At 58.3% G+C, this 19,016-nt stretch overlaps 2 protein-coding genes across 14 annotated transcripts in view; one reads left to right on the top strand and one right to left on the bottom strand.

Annotated features, from left to right (window-relative positions):
* PGS1 (phosphatidylglycerophosphate synthase 1) overlaps nucleotides 1–19,016 on the top strand; it is a 66,438-nt gene that overhangs the window by 31,910 nt on the left and 15,512 nt on the right. For 2 of the 13 annotated variants that reach the window (XR_005017752.1, XM_036836424.1), the window contains exons 8-9: nucleotides 1,947–2,075; nucleotides 6,822–6,958. Coding sequence is in view for 7 of the 13 variants with exons in the window: in XM_036836424.1 (XP_036692319.1) it covers nucleotides 1,947–2,066 (120 nt within the window). In the remaining 6 variants the exon portion in view is untranslated. Of the gene's footprint in view, nucleotides 1–1,946; nucleotides 2,076–6,607; nucleotides 6,628–6,732; nucleotides 7,466–8,074; nucleotides 8,183–12,352; nucleotides 12,666–19,016 lie in introns of those variants that run through there. The other 11 variants (XR_005017753.1, XM_036836419.1, XM_036836423.1 and 8 more) reach the window with 9 other exon arrangements.
* DNAH17 (dynein axonemal heavy chain 17) overlaps nucleotides 6,662–19,016 on the bottom strand; it is a 116,840-nt gene continuing 104,485 nt past the window's right edge. The window contains exons 73-80 of the mRNA XM_036836416.1: nucleotides 18,174–18,401; nucleotides 14,946–15,137; nucleotides 11,082–11,261; nucleotides 10,526–10,708; nucleotides 9,240–9,422; nucleotides 8,710–8,853; nucleotides 7,991–8,216; nucleotides 6,662–6,914 (exon numbers count right to left, since the gene is read on the bottom strand). Of these exons, the coding sequence (XP_036692311.1) occupies nucleotides 6,667–6,914; nucleotides 7,991–8,216; nucleotides 8,710–8,853; nucleotides 9,240–9,422; nucleotides 10,526–10,708; nucleotides 11,082–11,261; nucleotides 14,946–15,137; nucleotides 18,174–18,401 (1,584 nt within the window). The 3' untranslated portion in view covers nucleotides 6,662–6,666. The remainder of the gene's footprint in view (nucleotides 6,915–7,990; nucleotides 8,217–8,709; nucleotides 8,854–9,239; nucleotides 9,423–10,525; nucleotides 10,709–11,081; nucleotides 11,262–14,945; nucleotides 15,138–18,173; nucleotides 18,402–19,016) is intronic.

The raw sequence follows: 19,016 nt of genomic DNA on the forward strand, positions 1-19,016 counted from the left end.
CGGGTCCCTGCTCTCAGAAGCTGCCTCTGGAGTCCTCCTTGGGACCCAGGGAAGGGCCCTGTTCATGTCACACTGGGCACCGGAGTGGGGAGATATTTTTATCCGAATCCGAAGTCCCTCCCTTCACTTAGTACGTACAATAAAAACTGAAAGCTTCCAGGTTTTGTTCAGAGGACACGGTTTACCACTTGTGACCTAAGAAAGACTCCCTTGAACAGCATTGTAACCTCGACCAGCTGACTTCCTTCTCCATCCCCGTGTGGAGTCTGTGAGGAAACTTAAGTGTTTCTGGTAATTTAATTGAAATCTTGGCTGTGTATTCATTGGAAAACATAAAGCTGGAGCCGGGTCTGTGGAGGCTTCTGCAGAGCAGCCCCCCGAGACCGAGGCTGGCTCCTCCATGAGGCCCAGCCAGCTGTGGTCAGCGGGCGGCCGGCAAAGTCTGCTCAGACCTGAAGCACCAGGGAGCCCGGCCCTGGGAGCACCACTCACAAGGGAGTGAGCGCAGAAAATGTGCGGGAAGATGGGAAGTCGGGCGCTAGGTTTCCCCAGCCCGTGACGGGAAGAGCTGTGGACAAATTCTGCAGTGTCCTGGAGGGCGCGGTGTCCTTCGTCCGCTGTCCTCACTGGGTCAGAGGAGTTTGCCAGGGACGTGGCTTCCGTTCCTGCCCCCGGAGAAGAGAGCGTCCAGCGCCCAGTGGGATGGCGCGGCGGCATCCACTGTCCCCTTGGGGCTCCTGGTCCCGCAGTGGGCAGGGTGTTTGCAAAGCCAGCGTTGGGGGATCCTCACCATAGTGTGGGATAAGTCAGTATTTTATAGATTAAAGGGACGGAAGGTTCAGAGAGGGATGTCACCACTCCTGGTGGTGGAAACAGAATCACATTCCCTGACTGCTGCCTTTTGCCCTTTGAAAGCTTCGATACCTTATTAAGGAAACACAGCACTTGTAGAGTGTAATGTTTAAAAAAGAGGCAGTTTCTCCTCTCACAGATTCTAAACACAATTTAAGACGAGGCTTATATCAGTGTTTTTTAACTTGTTTTTAAATATGGAAGTAATAATCGTTCATTGTAAGAATCGAGAAAAGTTACAAGACGCTAACCCTTTCATCCAGAGAGAGTCACTGAAATCGTTTTGATTGCTCCTTGTCTGTCTTGTTCTGTGTGCATATGGAGAGGTGTAACTTGTTTTTTTCTTCTTAACGAAAAGTAGGATTATATTGTGTATGTTAACTCATATCCAGTGTCTTTCACTTAATATATTGTGCACTTTCCCGTATCGTTAAGTAAATGTTTTTCTAGAGTGTGATTATCTTATGGTGAATGCTGATTTGTCATATGGGTTTATTATATTTAATTAGCTGGTTGGTGGACATTTAGGGGGTTTCCAGGTTTTCTCTGTCATAAATGTTGGTGTGATAAATATCAGTACACAAAAATCTTAGTGCATAGTTATTTTCTTGGGATAAACTCTTGCAAGTGGAGCTTTTTAAGGCTTTTGGTACTTGTTGCCAAATTGCTCTACAGACAGATGATTCGAGCCCCCTTTCCATTCATTCCATCAGCAGTGTCCGAGAGTTCCTGTTCCCTCGGCCTTCATCAGCAGAGGGCGGTGATGTTACAAAACAACTTTTTGCCAGTTTGAGAGAAGAAAAAACTGTGTCTCGTTTAAAGAAAATCTCATTATTTTAATTGGCACTACCTCATTTAGTGAGGGCGAACTTTTAAATATTTTTTCCACCAGCTGTATTTCTTCAGCTCTAAATTGCCTGTCCCACACACGTCTTGCTTGGTCTTAAAAATTTAAACACACTGGCTTCTTAGCTTTTCTAAGGAATGTGTACAGGGGCGACCTGCGCTGGGGCCCCCGTGGAGCCCTGGGCCGGCAGGCCGCGTCCCCCGGTGCTGGAGCCGACCCTTAACTCCTGTCTGTTCCTCTTCCCCAGGAGCAAGAACAGCTCTACCTGAGGTCCGGCGTGGTGTCCTCCGCCACCTTTGAGCAGCCGAGCCGGCAGGTGAAGCTGTGGGTGAAGATGGTGACTCCACTGATCAAGAACTTCTTCTGAGAACAGCAGGTACTGACTGTGCGGTTTCCCAGGGGATCACTAGGGGGACACGGGGCTCCCCCCAGCCGGGGTCCCCGGGGCCTCTCGCAGGGACTCCAGGGTCCTTTCGTCCTTTCTTGGTTACATGTCCAGGGGTGTATGTCTGGGCTCATGGGTGGTTGTCAAGGTTTTGGAAGCCTGGTGCTAAGTGAGGCAGCGCTTTTACCTTCTGCCACGTCCTGGGGCTGTGGTGCGGTCAGCATTGTGGGGCCCGCTTATGGTCTCCCGTCCCCGGGGGCCGGAGGCGGCCCTGGGGTGAGGGCCTGGTGGCCGCCGGGTACAGAGGTAGATTCTGCGCCCCCTCCTCGCCACTGAGCACGCCGTTCCGAAGGCAGTGGGAGCGGAGGGGCAGCGCTCTTGGTCGGGAGCGTCCTGGCTTGCTGCCCTGGGCCGCTGCAGCCGCCAGCATGAGAGGCCCTGGGGCTGCTGCCTCATCTTCCTGACGTTTCTGTGACGTGCGCTTGCGGAGATGAGATGCTGTCGTGCTGGCAGCTGGTAGCAGGACGTGCTCCGCCCGCCCAGGAGCCTTCCCCTAGCGGCCGGGCCTCTGGCCGTGTCCCACAGGGGGACGGGACGAGGCCTCACCTGAGCTGTCCCTTGGCTGTTCGGACGCCGGGAGGCCGGGCAGGGTGCGGCTGCCGTCGGAGGTGGGGTCTCTCCTGAGTCACCCTGTGGGTTCCAGATCCCTTTAGACCCTGACCTCCCCCCATGTGGCCCCAGATGGGATCAGTCTCCCGGGTGGGATGTTCTGGGCCGGACTTTGCTGGTCCAGCCCACGCTGGGGGGTGGGGGTGGGGGATGGGAATGGTTGGGCCTTTGGCCTGTGGGGAAGGGAGAGAGGAGGCGGGAGGACAAGGATAAAGGGTTGGGCGGCCGAGCGTCGTCCGCGTTGGCACTGTGTGCAGCCCGCGTCCCCTGCGGCCTGGTGCCGTGGTTCTCTTTTCAGCCTCACTTTAAAAAATTTTGTTTCTTTTTTTTTCTCAGCATTTTAATTACTTTAAATTTCATTCAAATAACATGCGGATTTAGAGAGTAAAATAATACCGAAAGGCCAACAAGATGCAGCTGCCCTTCCTTCCCCCTAGCAGCCACTTTTGACTCTTTTACCTGTTTCTTCTGATCTCTACCCGTGTGCTCCTGCGCCGCCCCCAGTGTCTCCAGGAGCAGATTTCAGAAGCTCCCTGCCCAGTCCCCACACCTTCAGGTGCTTGAACCTTGCCCAGAGAGAAGGCCTCGCAGCCCCAGGGCACGGCAGCTCACCCTGGGGGCTGAGGGGAACAGACGGGATTCCATCTCTGCCCACCTGCTCTGGAGACAGCTTCACGTGTCTCCCTCCAAAGGGCTGGTGGCTCGGACGGTCGCGTTCGTCTGTGGGTCCTGGGAGGCCATGGCTGGCCTAGCCCGCGCCACCTTGCTGTGCGCGTGGGGCGCTGGCGCCGGGGGCACCTTGTCCGAGGCGGAGCGCCACAGCCCCTCCTCTGGGCCCGGGCAGATCTGCAGGCTTTTGTGGTCTGGAGTTGGGTGGAGCAGTGGCCACGCCACGCTGCCTGGGGGCAGCAGCACATCAGTTAACACTGTTTGCCTCCAAACCAGTTATTAAATTGTCCTGTGGGACAGTGAGAGGAGGGAAGCCAAAAGAATGTGCCGGGGCACTGGGTTTCTGTTTGGAGAGAGGCTTTCGGTAAACAGCGTTTGCATTCCTGCAGATGCTGTGGGGCCAGAGCGAGCATTGTGCCACGGCCGGGCTTGAGCAATCCGCGGCTGCTCCCTTTGCGCGCTGCTTGCTTTGTCTCTGCTGGTTGCCTTTGGGACGGTCCTGGGCGGGGGCCCTCCCTCTCCCCACGGGCGCTCGCCCCAGCCAGGGCCCCTACCCTTCCACCCACCGGGCGTCACGGCACCTTCAGACGCAGCATAGCTTTTGTCCCAGGCCTGTCTCCCCAAGGCTGGATTGCAACTCCAAGCAAGGTGAATCGTCTCTCGCAAAGTTCGAAGAGAATTTTGTCATCTACCCACCATGTGTAGAGTGTGGAATAAATGTTTTATCTCAGGCTCTAAAGGCAAAACTGGAAAATCTCCCCATTTTGTGGTTATTACCAGGGATTAAAATGAGTTGCCTGGTGGCCACTGGCAGTTTTATGTCCTCCAGTGAGAGTGGTGGCTCTCCTGGCCCTCCAGCTTGGACACGAAGGGCTACAGTGACCCCTCCTGGCCAGCAGAGGTGTGTTGCCCGGTGGCCAGGCTCTGGGGGCAGGACGCCTGCCTTCCAAAGGGGTGGATTCTCTAGGCCCCAGGGAGGGAGGATTTGAGGGACATTTTTCCTTTTCCCTCTTAGCCCCACCAGGCCCCAGGATTGTTGTAAATTATTGGCCTCGGAGTTAGGGCTTCTAGGACCTCTTCTTCACCCATGGATTGGGTGAATACTTGGTAAAAAGTTTTCACAAAACTACTTCAGCATCAAGTTGAACTCAGGAGGAGGCCAGGTTGGGGCGGGGGGTGTGGTGCTTGCTTTACTCTGCTTTGAAGCTAGAAAACACCGAGGTGCCAGCCTGTGGGCCCCCACTGGAGTCTGTGGGCCCTGCTAGCTGTCTTCCTGTACCCCTGGTTTTCCAGTTCATCGGCGTCTCATTTTGTCTGCACCCATTACCTGGGTCCGTCAGATGGGGGCCTGTCCCAGGGCAGCCCTGGACCAGCACCGCGGTAGCCACCTGCTCCCCTTTGGAGCAGGAGCTCACAGAATGAGGCCAGACGAGGCGGGCCACCTCTGGTCCCTTCCCTGCTGGCGTGTGTGTGTGTGTGTACCACCTCTCCTTAGCCCTGTCGCCTGTGCCCTGGCCTCCGTGTGCCCACTGCGGTGCTGCAGCGCTTAGCCCTGGGGCGCAGTGCCTGCGGATAAGCTCACCTTTTTGGAAGTCAGGGTGTCTTGGCTGCTGAGCAGCCGTCCCTCTTCTGCTGATTTGGGCTTTGTTTGTTCTTCATATTCTAATTCTAATTAATTCCTAGATGGTGGGTTAGGTTGTTTGAGATTTTTCTTGTTTCTTGAGGTAGGCCTGTATCGCTATGAACTTCCCTCTTAGAACTGGTTTTGCTGCATCCCATAGATGTTGGAAAGTTGTGTTTTTATTTTTGTTTGTCTCGAAGTATTTTCTGATTTCCTTTTTGATTTCTTCATTAACCCATTGGTTTTTTTTGGTAGCATGTTGTTTAGTCTCCGTGTGTTTGTATTTTTCCCATTTTTCTTCCTAGAATTGCTTTCTAGTTTTATACTGTTCTGGTTGGAAAAAAATGCTTGATATAATTTCTGTACTCTTAAATCTGTCAAGTCTTGTTTTGTGGCCTAGCACGTGATCCATCCTGGTGAACGTTCCATGTGCACTTGAAAAGAATGTGTATTCTGCTTTTGGATGGAATGTGCTCCAGTTATCTATTAAGTCCAAATGACCTAACATGTCATTTGAGACTACTGTTTCCTTATTGATTTTCTGGATGATCTGTCCATTGATTTAAAGGGGTGTTAAAGTCCCCTGCTATTAGTTGTGTTATTGTCAATTTCTCCCTTTACATCTGTTAATATTTGCCTTATACATTTAGGTGCTTCTATATTAGGTGCATATATGTTTAATGAACGTTATATTGTCTTCTTGTATTGATCCATTTATCGTTATATAATGCCCTTCTTTGTCTACTGTTATAGACTTTGTTTTAAAGTCTACTTTGGTGGCAGGAAGTGAGAACTGATGGTGGGGAGAGGGGAGGGAGACAAAAGACAACGAAGATGCTGCCCAGAACTAAGAGGGGACGACCATTTATCATGACCTCCCAGGACACAGACGTGTTTAAAGTGGTCCCTCCCGTTCCCAGCAATTTCAGAAAGTGGGCAGTTGACAGGGAAGCACTTGAGCTGTATGGAAATGGCCCCTCCGTGGAATAGTTTGCTTTTCAGAATTCTGGGGCAGGGAGGCGGCATTACCATAATCAAGGGAGGTTTTCTTGCTTGAGAGAAGGAATAGTGCTTTAGGGGACAGTGTCTGTGGCAGTGGCCGCTCCTGTTCGTACGGGAATGGAACACCCTGGCCCTTAGTGGTGGGTGTTTGCAGGTAGCATCAGGCAAGGGTGTGACTGCCTCCAGCTCTAACCCTACATGCCACTGGTGGGAAAAGATAAACCCGGCTGACCCTGTGGGAAGTCAGGATTTGGGGGTTTGGTTCCTGGGATGCTCCCCTGGCTGCTGGGAACTGGGGCCTCACCCCCAAGCCTGTGCCAGGCCCCTGGTGGCCATCAGGCTGAAGGCCGGCTCAAGTGAATCAGACAAACCTGGCTAAGTGGCTTCATTGTTTTAATCCAATCCACACCCCCTCTCCCAGGCTGCCCTCCACCCTCTGGCTAGTCTAGATGTGCATGGTTATAAAGTGCCTCGATTATTTAGGAGAACAAAAAGGCAATCATCAGTTCCTGTGAAAATAAGTGATAGTTGCAAGGCTGAGTTCCTAACTGTAAATTTGAAGTTGCAGCCAGGACCTGGCCCCAGGCAGCATGGGCCTCGCGGCGGGACCCGGGGCTCCAGCTAGACCTGCAGGAGCAGCGCCACGGCTGCCAGGATCCACTTTGCTGCCTTCTCTTTGGTCTTCAGGTTAAAGGTCCAGACGTAGGTGGGGCCGCGGATGCGTGTTTTGTACACGGGACACTCATAGATGTTCTTGGTCTCCATGCGGTCCACAGGGATGGCCTTGATGAAGATGACGGGCATGGCCGGCGTCAGCTCTTTCAGCCGCGCTTCGGCGATGACTCCCGTCTGGGTGTCCCAGCGAGCTCCTGCAGGGACAGCACGGCCGAGGGTCAGGGTGGCCCAGGGTGAGGTGACTGGTTCCCGGTTCCCGTCTGTCGTGCTGGCAGTGGGGGAGGGGAGGGGCCTGGCTTGCACCCGCACCCCTGCAGAGATAGGCCAGGTGCCAGGGCCTGGACTGCACAGGAATTGCTGCAGGGGGGGCTGTAGGCAGAGGACGGGGTGGGGGTCGTGTGCACGGCGTGACTGCCTGTGTGTCTCGCTGTGCACCTCTGAGGGACAGATCAGCCCTAAAGCGCTGGGCTCCATTGTCTACGTGCGTGGTGGTTTCAGAGCCTCATGTGTCAGCCTTGTTCATTTCAGTGGCAGGAAATCATAACAACTCCAGCTGAAAATGACAGATTAAAGCTCCCCGCTTCCCTTCCTATGTAGCGACTGTCCTACGTGTACCTGCACAGTATAAATATGTATATGCACATACTTCTGTTATTGCCTTGAACCAGACTTATTTCTACTCACCCTATTTAATGACGCGTAGATTTCCTGTCTGTAATTCCAAAATAAACATGGAGAATGGTTGCCGCTGTGTTTGTCTTTGGTGATGTGGGCACCGGGGGGGGGGGGCGGTAAAGGGGTGACATCAGTCGCTAAGGAGGGTGGGGGAGTCGCTGGCACTCAACTCAGAGTGGGCCTGCCGGCTGGTCCTGTCTGACCTTACCCGGTGCAGGACAGGGATGACATGGGCGGAGCTGAATGAGTGCCAGCCTCGCACCCCCCCTGCTGCTGGGACCTGGCCATGTGATGCCCTCGCACTGGGCTCAGGAGAGGGGGCCGGCCGGGCCTCCCTGCCCTTGAACCTGTGCCTTGGGGGTGGGGTGGTTGGACAGTAGCCCTGACAGAGGTGGGCTCCTGGACCCTCACCCCCAGAACGTATGCCTGTCCTGGGCTCCAGGGCTGAGCTCCTCATGGCCTCAAAGCGGGGGCTCAGGTCTGAGGGCGAGCCTGCACCGCAGCAGAGCCGAGCGTAGGCCGGCGCGTGGCTGGGGCTCCTCAGCCCGCTGTGAGCCCACACGCCCCCCGTGCTTCCCCTGCCGGTGCCCGTTACCTTCCATGAAGAGCCCGTACACGTAGGCGCCCTCCCGGGGGGGCGCGCTCACGTCCTCCCGGTTCTTCTTGGTCACCTCCACAGACAGACACATCTTGTCCAGCGGCCACTCGTTCTTCCTGGCCGTGGACTGCATGATGGCCGTGAGGAAGGACTGCGGGTTGAAGAAGCCAGCCAGCCACACGGTGGTAGGCAGTGCGAAGTCCGTCGTCCAGGCCTCGAGCTCCTGCAGGGGACGGGAGCGGGGCCGTGCTAGAGCCTCCCCGCCTCCGCACAGAGGACGGCCGCCTGCCCGAGACGCCCCTTCACGGTCTGGACGGGGAGAGCAGGGTCCAGGAGCGGGGCTCACGATTGAGGATTTGGGTCTGAAAGAGGCTGCTGCTCTCGCTTTCCCCCAGGAGGTGGCTCCCCTGACGGGTGTCCCTGGAGCCTCCTGGGCTCTGCTGGGAGGGCCTCTGCGTCTGTGGCCACAGAAGCTGCTCTTGCTTCGCGCTCGCCCTTGGCTTCCTTCGGGGAGGAAGTTCCCGCGTTGTCGGGCCTGCGTGCCCGTGGTGTGGCCCAGGCCCTTCCGGCTGTGCTCCGACCGAGGCCAGGCCAGCAGGGGCCTCCAGGCCTCTGACGGGGCTGCACGTTCCCCCCCACCCCAGCCTCACTCCTCAGGCCCTGGCGGCAGGTTTGCTGAGAGTCAGGGCAGCGGTTCCCCAGAAGCCTGTCCTTACCCTGATGCGGAGCAGGAGGTCGGCATACCAGGCCGCCAGGCCCATCCTCGAGGGGTAGGCCCGGGCCACCCACGTGTCGGGCACAGTGTCGTAGAACAGAGCCATGGACAGGTCTTCCATGTCGGTCGTGATGGTCAGTTCTCCCTGAGGGACACGCAGACAGGTGCTGGGGCGCTCGGCACAGACGCAGACCCGGTCAGTCCTATGGCTTGTTTCACCTGCTCTCAGGTAGGCGAGCTCCCCCCCACCCCCCCGTGCCGTGAGTTGACGTGGGTCTGTGCAGTGCCCCTGCAGATGCCCTGTGGTGGCCACACCAGGGTTTCCTGCCAGGGAACAGTCCAGATGGCGTCCATGGCCACCTGGATGCATCTGCAGATGCCCTGAGGTGCCCACTCCTCCAGACCGGGGAACTCGAGATGCCGAGGCCCAGCGGCCTGGGGCTTGTTGGTCTTGTGGCCAAGGGAAGTCAGCCTGCGGTGGTCAGCCCGCGTCTCAAGTCACACCCCAGGTCCTGCCACCCCTGTTTTTACCTTCAGCCCCAGGTTCAGCTCCTTCAGTGAGCGGCGCATTTCGTTGGTCAGGACGTTCATTCTCTCACATTCTTGGAAGGCCACAACCACGTAGGGGGTCTTCTCGGTGGCCTTGGCCATGATCTCGGCCATGTTGAAGGTCTCTGGGATCTTCTCCAGGATCTCATCCAGTACGGCCTTCACCTGGAAGCCAGCCCCCAGCCAGCCCATGTCACTGTGCCCGCACCCCCCCCCAGCGCCAGGGCCCGGGTGCTAGCCCGACGTTCAACTCCGAGCCCAGGGGCAAGGCAGGCGGAGTTGCCAGAAAAAACGGGATCACGTAGGCGCAGCCCCGCGTTTGATCAGGGGAAGGTAATCTTGGCCATCAGGCTTTAGTGTTCTGGCTTCGTTGTCAAGGCCATATGGCTCTGGCCACGGGAGCATCAAGCTGCCCTAGCCCGGTGCCTTCAGACATCCCTGAATGCACTGCTTCCCTCCCCCATCACATCCCCTGGTGGCCGTGGGGTTGTGACCTTGTCCTTGGTGTGGGCTGTCTGCAGGGACCGTGCTGGTCACACCCTCTCAAGGGGTGGCCCACATGGTGGTCATGAACACCACTGCCACCAGAGCGCCATCAGTAGGTCTCTGGTTTCAGTCATTAGACAAAGAAAAGGTCAGGGGGCCTCAGCGCACTGAGAGTCTTCCAGTCAAGAATTCGGTCTACTTAACCGGGAAGCCCAATAGTTTTAGCTAATTTTTAGTAGAGCTTGTCCGGAATATTTTAAAAAGTGCCAAGGTGCCGATGCCTCTTGAGACGGCAGAGGTAACCCTGACAGCGGGGAATTTATTAAATGCTCTTACGTTGTCTGCGCTGTGCTATTGCGGTGAGTGTTCATGGGATCTGTCCCCCAGGCTCACCTAAGCACATCTGGAGGGACTGGTTTAAGCGTCTAGACTGCCCTGCCTGAGCCACACGCGCTGCCCGCCCAGGACTTCGGCTGCTGCCCTCGTGTTCGCGGGGCGGGGCTGCAGGGCAGGCACTCTCTGGAGCCCAGCCGGTGAAGCAGGAGCCGCGGGGAGGGAGGTTGCTGGGCGAGTACGCGGAGGTGCCCGCCTCTCTCTAGCTCAGCCCTTGGTGCTCCGTCTGGGCTACAGCAGCCCGCTTGCAGGCTACCCTACCCCCCGAGGTCTGGAGCGGGGCCCGATGAGGTTGCTGACAAGTTCCCAGGGGCTGCTGCCGATCGCTGCACCCCCAGGTCCCAGGCCCTGCCCTTCCTCCGTTGGCGGATGGGTAGTCAGGCTCCTACCTTCTCCTCGCGAGACACCCCGGTGCCGGCTCCCGAGTCGGTTTCTTTGGGCTGCATTTCCAGGACAGTGCGGAACAGCTTCTCCGAGGTGACCGTCAGGAAGCCGATCTCTGCATTGGGGTGCAGGCCGTACAGGTAGGGGCTTTCGGGGGGCAGGTTCTCGTCGACGTATTCGTGGTAACCCTGCAAAAGGGGTGGGGGCTGGGTAAGCAGGGAGAGCTGTGCGAGCCGGAACCCGTGTCCTCCGTTTATTAAGCATCGCGTCCCAGAACGTTCTGTCCACGTCTTGCCCTCTGTACCAAACCTCATTTCCCTGACCCCCTTTTGGGGCTGCTCCCCAGCCACACAGAGGAAGTTTCCACACTCCTCCATGGAGGCTGCCTTTCAAGCCCTCTTATTTGGGTTGCCTGTCCGCTTGCTTATTGGTGGTCCATCTGCGACGGAGGCTCTGGCCAGGGAGCCGGCGGGACGGCATGGACCTCTTTAAGGTCTGTGCTGTAAGTCACAGAGGCAGCTCGTGTTTAATGTGTTACCCGTCCCTGGAAGGAGCCCTCACCTTGTAGTCCAGGTTGGGGGGGATCTGAAAGCCCGGGGCCAGCAGGATCTCTCCCTCCAGCATCTCCGCCCGGATGTACTCCTCCAGGTACGTCCTGCAGAGCCGGCGGTCCCAGTCGTCGGTGATGTGGCCGCCGTACATGATTTCCCCAAAGAGGTAGCGGAGATCGTCCCAGGGCACCTTCAGAAGGGTGGCGGCCGTCAGGGGACCCTGTGCCCTGCTCCTTTCTGGGTCTGCCAGCCCCTCCTGTCACCCCTGCCTCCACCAGGTCTGCAGGGTCACCTGCTACCCTCGGTCACCAGGCCCAAGCCTGGCCTTTCCTCCCCCCTAACTCGGCCACCAGCTCCTCCTCGACCCTCTTCCTGCCGGGCTCCTCGCACCAGGGGCTTGCCAGTTTCCCCTGCCTCCACCCCACCCCCAGCCAGGACGGCCCGGCCCTGTGCCCGCCCCTCTTCACTCTCCCTTGACGTGACCTCCCCGACCCCAGCACCGGCACTGCAGACCCCGCAGGCCCTCCCCCCAGCTCCCACACGCTCCCTCTGCCCGTGCCCCCTTTGTTCCCCACGCTTGGAAATGGAAGTGTGGAGCCACCTGTGACCTTTCCCTTCACCGCTGTCTCCAGCAAAAGCGGTAACTCTTTGTGGATGGGGTGTTGGCTCTTGGGCACCGTAGATCTTTCTGGCCATGAATCACATCCAGTTCGTTGTGCCTTCAGGATCTATCGAGTGGGTCTACCTTCTGATCCCCCAAAGGGCCCTGGTTCCGATTATACTCCAGTAGCCTTGCCCATGCGTGCCCCTGAGGTCTCAGTGGCACAGCCAGCTCCAGCAAGTAGCCTCCCCGCCAGAACCTTGGCTCCCGGGCCCGAGGGAACCGGACCAAACCGGGCAGTGCACGCAAGTGCGCCCCCTGGCGGCCGGGTCTCTCCGTGCATCCCACCCTCGGCCGCTCTCACTGCCCTGTGTTCTGCCTCTGCTTCCACGCTGTGCCCTCAGCCTGGGATGCCGCTCCTTTGGCCACCACATGGCCACGACCGTGCTCCTCCTCCAGAGCGGCTCGAGTGCAGCCCCTCCACAAAGCCAGGAACCCATTCCCCTCCCCGGTCCCAGCACGTCGCTGCTCCTGCACAGCGCTGGCCAGCAGTGGGAGCCACACGGGGCAGCCACGTACGTAACTTCAGATTTTCCAGCAGCCACTTAAGTAGAAAGATTGTTCCAACAGGCACTCAGCATAGAAACTGCGAATAAGGTATTTTACGTTCTTTTTTTTAGACCAAGCTTTTGAAATCCAGTGTCTCGTTCCCCTCCGCTGGGACTTGCTGCATGTCACGTGTGGCGGCAGCTGACGCGCTGGGCAGCACAGCACACACACAAGTTTCTCTGAGGATCGTGGCTCTTTAAGGGCAAGGTGGGCATTTATGTAACTCCCACAGTGCCCTGCCTGGGTGGCCGCTGTTTACCAAATGCGGGCAAGTTGAAGTTAACTGAATAAGAACTTGCTGATCTATCAAGTGTCTGATGTGCTCTCATGAACTTTGACTTAAAACATTAATATTGGGGCTTCCCCGGGGGGGTGCAGTGGTTAAGAATCCGCCTGCCAATGCAGGGGACACGGCTTCCAGCCCTGGTCCGGGAAGATCCCACATGCCGCAGAGCAACTAAGCCCGTGCGCCACAACTACTGAGCCCGCGCTCTAGAGCCCGCGAGCCACAACTAATGAGCCCGTGTGCCACAACTACTGGAGCCCGCGCGCCTAGAGCCCGTGCTCCACAACGAGAGAAGCCACTGCAATGAGAAGCCCGCGCACCACAACGAAGAGTAGCCCTGCTCACTGCAACTAGAGAAAGCCCGCGCGCAGCAACGAAGACCCAACGCAGACAAAAATAAATAAATAAACAAAACAAAACAAACCATTAATATCCTCTTGATCATCATCTTGTGACTGCAGTTTTTCTCTCTGTTTGGTTATCTTGGGTATGTGCCGAGCTGCCTTTTCTGCATTTTGCATATTTGCTTCGGGGACAGCTTCTGTTTCTCCTGCAAAGTGGGGCCGGGTACACCCCAGTTTGCGTCTCCGGCCCCCGTGAGCTGCCTCCTGGGATGCGGGGCAGTGGGACTAACCCCCGGGGGGGGGCGGGTGCCATCCGTGTGCCCACACCTGCCGGATGGAGTCCCCAGAGCGCTTGTCAGAGACATGTTGCCAGGCCTCGCCCTCAGAGCCTGAGTCGACTTGCTCAGAGTCGGGAGGACGGACTGGCTCGTCGCAGGCTGAGGGCGACATCCTCACAGGAGGTTATTCATCGTTGCCTCCCCTCCGCGAGCTCAGACAAAGGGCAGGTCAGGCTGCCGCAGGCTTGGGGCCCCGGCCTGATCACACACTGCTGAGCGGGACGCCGAGTGTCACTCACGCCTCACCCCGCCGGTCACTGGAGCACACGGTGTGCGTTCTCGAGCAGTTTCTTACCCAACTAGGGTTCTGTGGGTGTGTAACGAGGGAAGCGTCTGTGTAAATGTCGTTAGAAACTTCTAGCAAGACTGCTCCTCCCACTCGAATCTCCCCGGAGAGAACTGCTCTGACGAAGCTGCTGTGATGAGGAAATTCTTTCTTCACATCTTCTTGCGTGTGTTGTAAGATGTGCCACCGGCATTCAGCTCAGACCCTGTCATAGGCGAAGTGACCCCCGGCACCTGCCCACGGAGACCACTGTCCCCCTCTCTGGAGGAGGGCCGACTTCCGGTGTTTGGCCAGGAACTAAGCAAACAACATTCCAGGCTCAGGCTGGGGTGGCGGCCGTCCTGGGAGGTCGTCTTCCTCCGGGGTCTGGGGGCAGCTGGCCCAGGTCTCCCCTCCCAGTGCGTCTGAGCTTTGTTACAATGGGCGGGACACCCTCCGCCCCTGGTCACTCAGTCCCCAAAGCTTGGAGGGGGTGTGTGAGCCTCAGGCCTCTAGCCAGGCCCCTGGGGCACCCACCGTGCCCCAAAGCGGCGGGCGCCTTGGCCCTGGGGCGCTGGGACAGGGAGGGCGTGATGCAGGGGTGTATCCAGGCGCCCTGGGCAGGTTCTCGGGAGCCTCCTGGGTAAGCTGAACGTCTACGTCTGTTGGTGTAGGAAGGCGCCGGCCGCAGGAGCAAGGAGGAGCCCAGGGCTTACGGGGTTCCCTTCTGCCTCCCCCTGGGGGTCACGGAGACAGGTCCTGTGCCAGCGCCACGCTCCACGTAAGATCCCAAGAGGAGCCACGTCAGGCGGGGAGAACGGCCGGCTCTCAGTTCCCGAGGGGGCGGCCGCATCTGGAGGCGGGGCTCGCAGCGGGATTCACCCCACCTGGAGCGTGAGTCTCCCCTCTGGGCCCGCAGACAGGTCCTCCGGCCACGGAGCCGCCTTGCTGCAGCCCTCGCAGTGGCTTGCGTAGCACCTGACACATTGGTTTTAATTTTCAACACAAATGAAAGGAAGCGTTCCGTGTCTCCAGGGAGATTTTTTTTTTGGCCTTCCCTCTGAACTTGCGTTCTGTCGGCAAGGCCTGTGGCCCAGGCAGCCCTTTTGTGTCTTCTCTCGGCTCACGCTGCCGGGGGGGCTGGCCTTTCTGGGGGAATCCCTATTCGGGTGCAGGACTGGCAGGTCCCCAAAGATACTGACTCCCGTGGAGTTAGAGAAATTGCCAGACGGCTGAGAACTGCTGGAGGTGGTGGCCAGGGCCTGGGTGGTGACCATTATATCAGATTGCTGGGGTCACAGAGGAGTCGCACGTTTTCAGATTTTCTTTGGCTTATGAAACCTATTCAGTGTCTCTTAAATGTGAGACAGAATAATTGAAAGGAAGGCAGGGCGGGAGGACCACCCAGCTGGGCTCCAGGTGGGCCCTTACCTTGGGGTTGGCCTCCAGGTAGTTGTAGAGCACGTTGATGGAGATGGTGAGGTCCCCGTTGTTGAAGGGGTACGACCTGTTCCAGCCCTGGGCCCCAAACTTGCGCCTCTCGGCCACCACAGCGTGGAAGTAGCACAGGGCGAAGAGGATGCACTTGAACTCCATCTCCTTGGTGCACTTCTCCAGTGTGTCCTGCAGGAGGGCAGGCACCCCGGGTCAGGCAGGGTCCGCACAGACGGCCCGGGCAGGACCAGGGCCGTCTTTGCCAGCTGCTTCGCTGGGGGTGCAGGTGGGGATGAGGGGTGGGACCTAAGGCCATCGACTGCTCTGAGCTGGTTTCCCGAGTCTCTCCCGACCTGCAGAGTAGGGTAGAGGACGCGCTTTCTTGTCCTTGCTTCCTCCAGAAATGCAGCTGTATCACTTTAAGTATTGGTTACAAGTCAAATTATTGATACATCTTCCTAATAAAATATTCCCCAATATAATTCCCCCGCAATCATCAACGTTCCCCATCATCTACACACAAGCAGTACCCCAAACTTGCCAAAAACGATCTGTAAAGGAGGAGGGGATGCTGAGCAAACCCTTTCTGAAAGCAGGTGGCCCCAGGGAAAGGCCAACCCAGCCCAAATTCTGAAGCCCAGTTCTCTCTGGGTTTGTGCGACTTTAACGGATTAGTCTTTGCTAAGTGGGTGCCTCTGAACACAGAGGCTTCTGGAAGTTAAGCTGGGCTCCTCTTCACCCGCTCAGCCCTATGAGTGCCTCCCAGTGGCCGGGTGCTCTGTGGGGGCAGCAGGCACGGCGGCCAGAAAGCTGGACCAGGGGACAGACACCTATCAAATGGTCATCGTGGGGAAAAGTGCCAGGAAAAAATGCACCAGGTGTAACAAGGGAGGGGCCCTGTCCTGATTCCATGGAAGCCCTGACACAGATGCCCGGCTGGGGTACCCTCCAGCAAACATGGAAAGGGAGGGGCGCACATGGGGGCTCCATCACCCCAACATCCCCCCCAGGTCCTTCCTCAATGCCTGTCATAGAGACGGCGCCGTCACCTGTCAGCTGTGGGCCCAGGAGACAGGCCTGGCTGGACCCTTCCAGACATCGGCCGTGAAAGGGTGCAGACTGAGACAGCCAAGCAGAGGGAGGAAGCCGCCGGGCCCGAGGACGAGGGAAGGCCTGGCGGGTTCCGTCTGCCTCCAGAGACTTCCCTCTGGCTGGAGCGCTCATCACTGGCCTCCCGGGCCTCTGGGCTCCGTGGTCACAGAGGTGCCCGAGGATGGTCTGGGCGCGTCCCAGCCACCACTGCCTCTTCCTGTGAAACTCTGTGAAGGCAGTGAGCCCCCGATCTTGGGAGGGTCCCGTCGGGAAGCAACAGGGCCCAGCTTTCCTCATGGCTTCCCTTCCGATCTTTGCAGACGCCTTAGGTGATGCACAGAGTTAGGGAGCCCTCGAGCACCTCAGCAAGCCCCGGCCACGTCCCCGCTCGCCTGTCCTCAGCCGGGCGGCCCCTCCTCACTCCTGCTCCACTGCGCTTCCCGCTGACTCCAAGCAGCCAGAACATCTCCCCAGAGCCCAGCAGCCCCTCTGCATCCTCCCAGCCCCCATGTCCCCTGCCAGAGGCCCCAGCGGGCTCCACGCACCGTGGGGAGCTGCTCCCCGGGCCCAGAGGCTGTTGCATTTTCTGTTGCTTGCCCCTCGGGCGTCGGCTGTCTCTACCTCGACACCCACCTCCCGGCCAAGCCTGGCTCGGGAGCCACTCTGCGGGCTGGAGCAGGTCCCAGACTCCGGCAAGTGGGGGACCAGCTTCCCGCCGACCTCGCCACCCTCCCCCACTCCATCACGGACTGATATTTTAGCAAAATGTGATAGAAATGAAAAACGGATCACGTGCTCGGATCGACAGCGATGTCGAAATGCTACAGAATTCACCGCATGCCTCCTCTCCACCTCCGTGCTGACTCAGCACAGACAGCAGCAAACAGCTCTGGGACCCCGCACCGGCCTGCGGCCCCCAGTGTGAGCTGCGTCGCCCTGGGGCTCCGTGCATGTCCCCACACGTGCATCACACCCTGTTCTCACTCCTGTGAACGCGTCCACGCCCCTCACCAGACTCAGGCCAGTCACCCGCATAACGGATCTTGTTCATTGTTTGTTCCCTGAGCCTACCACATCCTGGGCACACGGACGTACTGTTTGGAGGAAGGACCCGGTCTGCACATCTGTTTTCCTGCTTTCCATTCTCTGTGACTTTACACTCTGACCTTGGTGGGTCCTTTAAACCCATAGGGAGTGGTTAGTGGATGACTCAGATATTGTCACATAAATTAAAGAGATCAGATATAGACGTTACGCAACATTGGCACAATGTGCTCCATACGTAGATCTTTGTTGGGTATTATCAGAGAATACGGGGTTTCTTCTTCAAAACGGTTTTAGACTCACTTGGGAAACCAAATGCGTGCACCCAGAAAGTTCTAGTATAGAACAGATGAAGATCAGGTACCAAAAGAATGGACACAGATGCTAGGGATTTGTGGAGGGGAGCAGGGGTGCCAGGGAAGGCTACACACCTGGCAGGTTGGGGGCTGGGAGGTTTGGACGGGGGAGGAGTCACGGGAACAAAGGTCCAGGCAGACACAGCGTGGACAGGCAGGCCGAGGCCCCCCTACCCACCCTGGAGGGCCAGGGCACCCGGCGTCCCTCCACAAGGCAGTGGGGCCTACTTGTCGAGGGAGGAAGACTGGGCCTGGGACCAGAGCACGGAGCCCTGTGCGGCGGGCACTACCGCCCTCCCGTCTGTCACCACCGCCCTCCAGCCGGGCGCTGCGGCCCCATCCCCTCCGCACCCGGCCTTCCCACAGCATCGCGTCTCACGGGGAGTGAGAGCAGGGGTCTGGGCGGCACTGTGGCCCCAGCGAGGCTGAATGGCCCTCAGGGAACCACCTCGGGAGCTTGGCCCCTTCCTAAGGTGCTCGGACAAACCGAGGACCCGGCCCGCACTTACCGGGGCTGACGTGCAGGTCATGAAACTGATGGGCGATACGCATTTCTGCTCTATGAAGCTGTGCGCCAGGCACTTTAGATCAGTTGCATTTTGCACAGTCCTTCGGGGATCTGTTCATTTTGTGGCTCAAGGAGTGTGTGCGTGTTGGGGGTGGCGTGGGCGGGAGAGAACCGGCAGGCGCTGACGCTGGGCCAGGCGCGGGGCGTGGGGGGAGGCCACGCTACCTGGGTGAAGAGGTCCAGGGCCTTGTGCAGGTTGGCGTACATGCCCGTGGGCGGCTCGTTGGTGATTTTGATGGCGTTCTCCAGGATGCCCTGGGGGATGATGTGGGACTCGGGGCCGGGGGCCGGCTCGGCGCTGAGGAACACGCGGTAGTCATCGTGGCTGCCGACGCTGTAGCGCTCCAGCTTCTTGTCCAGGGCGCTCAGCCAGCGGGCCACCAGGTGGATGTTCTGCGGCCAAGACCAGGGCTAAGTGCCCGCTCACTCCTCCCCACCCCGGGCCCACAGGGCAGGCCCCTCCCCAGTGGCACCCGCACTCCCCACCCCGCTGTCCGCCCTTCCCGGGGCGCTGGCCACGCTCGATAATTTCACTGAGCAACTGAGGCCCCAGAGTTGAAGCTTGTCCTCAGTTCGTTCAGGACCTCCAGCCTTGTGGCGAGTCCTTCCCGCCCTCCACCGGCATAAGGGCTGAGATTATATGGTCCCCACCCCTCCTCTGAGAGGCCTGGGTAAAAAGAAATGACTTGGAGGGACTTCCCTGGTGGCGCAGTGGTTAAGAATCTGCCTGCCAATGCAGGGGACACGGGTTCGAGCCCTGGTCCGGGAAGATCCCACATGCTGCGGAGCAACAAAGCCCGTGCGCCACAACTACTGAGCCTGCGCTCTAGAGCCCGTGAGCCACAACTACTGAGCCCATGTGCCACAACTGCTGAAGCCCGTGCGCCCTAGAGCCCGTGCTCCACAACAAGAGAAGCCACCGCAATGAGAAGCCCGCGCACCGCAACGAAGAGTAGCCCCCGCTTGCCGCAACTAGAGAAAGCCCGCGCGCAGCAACAAAGACCCAAC

The sequence above is a fragment of the Balaenoptera musculus genome, chromosome 20, assembly GCF_009873245.2.
Source record: "Balaenoptera musculus isolate JJ_BM4_2016_0621 chromosome 20, mBalMus1.pri.v3, whole genome shotgun sequence".
NCBI classification, from domain to species: domain Eukaryota; kingdom Metazoa; phylum Chordata; class Mammalia; order Artiodactyla; family Balaenopteridae; genus Balaenoptera; species Balaenoptera musculus.